The sequence below is a fragment of the Nestor notabilis genome, unplaced genomic scaffold (genome assembly GCF_000696875.1).
Source record: "Nestor notabilis isolate BGI_N333 unplaced genomic scaffold, ASM69687v1 scaffold24273, whole genome shotgun sequence".
In the NCBI taxonomy this organism is placed as follows: domain Eukaryota; kingdom Metazoa; phylum Chordata; class Aves; order Psittaciformes; family Psittacidae; genus Nestor; species Nestor notabilis.
The window spans coordinates 1-5,167 of NW_009920906.1; the positions used below are offsets into that span (position 1 = coordinate 1).

The 5,167-nt window shown below is 42.2% G+C and overlaps 1 protein-coding gene across 1 annotated transcript; it reads left to right on the top strand.

Moving 5' to 3' along the window:
- Nucleotides 1–410: 410 nt before the first annotated feature.
- LOC104402916 (acyl-coenzyme A amino acid N-acyltransferase 2-like) lies at nucleotides 411–4,518 on the top strand. The gene is made up of 4 exons (XM_010010908.1): nucleotides 411–416; nucleotides 2,516–2,519; nucleotides 2,718–2,920; nucleotides 3,744–4,518. The coding sequence occupies exons 1-4, from the start codon at nucleotides 411–413 to the stop codon at nucleotides 4,317–4,319; spliced, it is 789 nt and encodes a 262-aa protein (XP_010009210.1). The 3' UTR covers nucleotides 4,320–4,518.
- Nucleotides 4,519–5,167: the final 649 nt, after the last annotated feature.

Genomic DNA, 5,167 nt, shown 5'->3' on the forward strand with positions numbered 1-5,167 from the left:
TTTAAAAGAAGCACGTGCAAAGAGTATCACCCGGGAAATCCATATTCCATAAGAGAGCTGAACGCCACCCTGCAGAAAGGGGCTTTTCTCCTTGAAATCTTACGGAGACGCTCCCAAAGGCTTCTCGGGACGCGGCCCGGCTTGTGCATGGCCCCACTCCGGCAGCACCGGGCAGGGCAGGTGGCTCTTACGGGGCAGAAGCTAAATGAGAATGAACAGGAGTTGTGAGGTTAGCGTGTCGCTGCTCTCGGTCTATGATTTTTCAGTAGGTTTAGTGTTTGCTCTGGACTTGCCAGAATCTGTAACACAGAGAATTAATACGCTTCACTGTGTGAGCCTGTGCTAAATCTCCCAAGGATTTTACCCTGAGCACGATCAAATTGAAAATGCATTTTTCTTCCATGCGAAACATGCCGGTAAGCAGAGCAGTGGAATTGATGATAGAAAATACAGGTATTCCTCCTCATTTACACCAGAGCCAAAGCTAAGTTAATAGTTGAGCTACTTCAGTTGTACTGTGGTATAAAGGCAAAATAGATGTCTGAGCAAGTTCTACCTGTTCCGCTTGGGGGATGGTTGTGCTTTATGAGGTGTGATATTCTGACGGACTGGTAGTGCTATTGGAAAATGAAACTTTACACTGATGGTGGTATGTGTACATGTAAGCCATGATTTAAACCTCTTGTATTTCCCTGAGTGTCATGCTAGTAGAACTGCCTCCCTATTGCCTCTAATTCGTAGCAGCTTGGTTAAGCAAATCCTGTAATTATCATTACAGTTATTAGGGATTTAAGTATTAGGGAATGATCTCCAAACCAGTCGTCTTTTCACCCATTTAGATATGGATCCAAAGTCCACTGAAGAAAGAAAAGAAAAAAAAAAGGCAGCAACAGAGATTGAACTTTGAATTTTGGATCAAATGTTTAATCAGCATGCTGGGCTTTCCATCACTGAGACATGGTTGTTTTGGTATATCCTTCCTTAGAAGATGAGCTGGATTTCTGCTGAGCTCAGTGGGAATGCAGACATACGCAAGATGGAACTGCGGTTTTCCCTTCAGAAAGTGTAGTGTTGCAGTAGTGTGGCAAAGTCTGGAATCATTGCTTAAGTGTCACTGGCGTATTTCTTGATGGAGGATCCAGTTATAGCATTGCTACCACACCTTTCTTTGCTCCTGGAATGGGAAAATGTTAATATTATTCAGATAGGAATGTTAAATGTGAACCAGTTTTAGTAAAAGTGAGATGACATGAGTGGGCTTATGCTGTACTTTTGATATGAAAGAGGTTTCTCAATTCAGGTGTAAGAGTTACAGAAGGGTTTTCTTTGTTTTTAAGCAATAGTAAAGTTGACTAGCCCGTTTTATCCTATGTTGAAATGGAATGGAGAAACTGTATACTTGGGCATGTGTAGGCACTCAGGAAGGCAGTCCAAGATCCTTGTGTAAGTTAAAGGTTGTCTTCATGAGGGAGAAACACATTCATGCTTGACTGTGTTCCGATCACATGCTTGCTAGAAGGCTTTCCAGGTAGGGAGGATAAATGAATGCACACTTTTTTTTCCTAGCCATCTAGGCTCACTCTTGTTACCTAAAGGTTGCTGCTGATCACAGCATTATGGTAAATTTATCCAGGCATATTTTCTCTCAGGTAGAATATTGAACTTGTGGAAAATTATGGAACTGAAAGAAAAAGAGCCCAAAAGCATGTTTCAGTCCTTCTGTGACTTCCTCATGTTTTAAGTTAGGAGGTTTCCACCACCTAGTGTGTCTTGTCCAAAACTTCCTTTTCTTAAGCACCTTGGAAAGCCAGAGGTCTTGCCTTTGTTGCATATAGGCAATGCCAGAGTTAATGCATTCTCACACAAGCAGGTACTTTTTCTGCCAATATAATCATAGCGAGCTGGATCCGTGCACATCAGTGGTGACATCTGGTGGCCAGAGGTTTTTCATAGTTCCAAGAGACTAGTATCTTTAGCCTTTTAACTCAAGATCTGCTGGCATGGCATACAGTAATGTCGCAACACAACGTTGGCTGCAAAACCATGCTCGTTTCAAGTTGTGGTTCTGATTGTTTCTGTAGGTTTGTGGGACTGATTGTACACATGTCTACACATGTTTATCCGTATATCAGTCATGCACACATAACCATACCCATACAGCTCTCAGTTTTACTCTCTCTTCACATCTGCAGTAGCAGTTCTGCCAAATGTTACAGTGCTGATGCGGAGATAGAGCTATTAAGCCCAGTTGGTTTCATCAGGCAACAGGTGTCCCTTTCCTGTGCTTTGCTCAATGCACTTTATTCCAGAGTTTGTGTAAGTTTTGTAGGATATACTTCCAGGGCTCAGTGCTCTTGCCTTGTTAGTAATGAGCTTGCACTTTGCTAATTAAGTTATGACTTCTTTGTGGGGAAAATAGATGATTCAGGGCCTGATTGTTCTGAGGGAGGGAGGTTAAGACCACTGAAAAACACATTTAAAAAAAAAAGTTTAACTGTTCATGTATTTATTACAGGAAGGTAAGGACCTATTCTTAGTTTGAAATAGCTGAAATGGGATACAGCACTGGTTCTCTCATCTCTGCTGTGCAAGTGGAAAAGTAATGAGTATTAATAGAAAATTTCTTAAGCCATACATATTTTGGTTTACTTTTCACCAGATAGTTTTCAGTGTCTTGTTTGGTAACTTGTCCTCTCTACCCTTTGTTTTTAATATAGGGGATGGCCCCTTTCCAGGAGTGATCGACATGTATGGGGATGAAGGAGGTTTGATTGAATTCAGATCCAGTCTCCTGGCTACCCGTGGCTTTGCTGCTCTTTCTCTGCCGTATTTTGACTTTGAAGATCTGCCTAAGGTCATGAAAGAATTCCAACTTGAGTACTTTGAGGAAGCAGCTAGATTCCTACAGCGTCACCCCAAGGTGAGTGTCATGAGACATCTCTGAGGGCAAGGGAGGATTCGGCAGTCATGCCCAAGTGGTGGCAGTGATTGTTTTGGAGTGTCGGTTTCTGTGGGGCAGGTTTAGGCCAAATAATGGAAAAAGGGTAGGTCCTGCATAGGTGGATACGCATAGGACTGGAGAGTGACTTCTTCCAGTACAAGCTGGAAATAAATTCATGCTGGAAACTAGAAGATTTCTGATCATTAGAACAGTGAAGTGCTGGAATAGCATCTAAACAGGAGCAGTGGTGATAAAGATTATTTAATTTCATTTTTTTTAATGAAGGAAATTAGTTTAAGAGAGGATGATACAAAGCTGCTCAATAGTCAGCAAAGGAACGGATTTGATGGCTTGGGATGTTGCTTTCAGGTTTACTTTCTGGGCTAGAAAAAGATAAGACTAAAAATTACTTATATAATCCTTCAAATGTCATTTGCGAGGTTACTTTGTTTGCCTGTGACAGGTATAGCAATAGACTGTACTTGATTTTCCTGCTACCTGTTTTGGGAAAAAGAGAAAATAGCATCAAAATAAGCAGGCAGGACTGGGTGAGGTCCAAATGATGGTACTTCTTGTGCCTGTCTGTGTTGTTTTATGGGGTTTGCCAGCTCTTGTGTCTGAAAAATAAGACACTAAACAGAGGGAGGAGCCAGGGTCTAGGCTGTGCTTTCCAGCAGGTCCTATCAATAATTAACTTATTTTCTTATTTTTTTAATAACAACTCCAAAGGCTAATCCCATTATAATACATACTTCCTTTATTCCTTTTCTCCCTTCTTCCCCGCCCCCTATCTTATCTGAAGGTGAAGGGACCAGGAGTTGGAGTGATTGGGACTGGGAAAGGGGCAGAATTAGCACTCTCCATGATCACCTTCCTGCCTGAAGTAGTGGCTGCGGTCTGTATCTCCGGCTGTAGTTCAAACACAGTTGCAGACCTCCATTATGGTGAGATGACTCTGCCTGGCCTGCGTTTTGATATGAATAAGGTCAGTGTTTCTGACACTGGTGTATTTGACATTTTTGAAGCTCTGGATGACCCAACAGATCCTGCCAATTCTCCTTGCACGATCCCCATTGAAAAAGCAGAAGGTCACTTTCTCTTAGTGGTAGGGGAAGATGATCGTATGTGGAAGAGCTCCTTATACGCTGAGCTGGCAATCGGGCGTCTGCGCCAGCACGGGAAAGAAAACTTTGAACTCTTAAGTTATCCAGGAGCTGGTCACCGAATTGATCCTCCTTCTACTCCATTTTGTCAGGTAGCTATGGATCGTGTTCTGGGTGTGCCTGTTCTGGGGGGTGGGGAGAGCAAAGCACATGCCCATGCACAGGAACACTCCTGGGGAAAGATTCAGGAGTTTCTGCACTTGCATTTGGGATGAACACTTGAGCACCTGCAAGCTGTTGCAGAACTGCAGAGGACTGAGCTTGAGCCAACAAAATGACTGGTGAATTGGAGGGACTGACTGAGAAAAGCTTTGAAATGTGAAATAACCAAATGACTACTTAGCTACAAGTATAAATCCAAAAAGAAAGGGATTTCTTTAGACTAGCCTAACTTATTTTAACTGGGTACACAGAGGTGAAGTGAAACAACGATAAATTGGCTGCATTGTAGTACGAATTGGACAGCCTGAATTGGTCATGATGACAAGAAACAAGTATCTGAAGACAGCAGTAAGTACTTTTTTGCTTGCAGTATTTATGACTCAGAATTTAACAGCTGGCCTACGCTCTCAGCAATGACAGACTGGATTATACCTCAGAAATGATGGCAATGAATGATAAACATTGCCATCAAAATGATGAATGATTCTGGCTTTTGATCTTAAGTTACCTCAGCCCAGAACTCTCTGATTACAGCCATGCAAATGCTCCCTGTGTACATGAAGCTGGGGATATCTATTTGTAAGGAGGCTTATATACCTTGACCTTAGGTAGTGGTCTTTTGGTGACACTGTTTCCCACAAAAACTGTAGTGTGGGAAAATGAAGAGAACTTCTCTAGTCATCCAGGGAGAATGGCAGCACTAGCACTGTCTTGGATTAGGGATGTAACCATCTGTTCCTCTTACGGCTTGGATTGGCATTTGACACTTGGTATTCAAATGCTGTTGGATAGGTTAAAGCATGGTTAAATGCAGTTATGCTGCATGCAGGTCTTAAATCTCTCTTCATTGCTTGTTTCAAACTAATAACACCTGTCATTAAGTTAGGGATTAATTACTTGT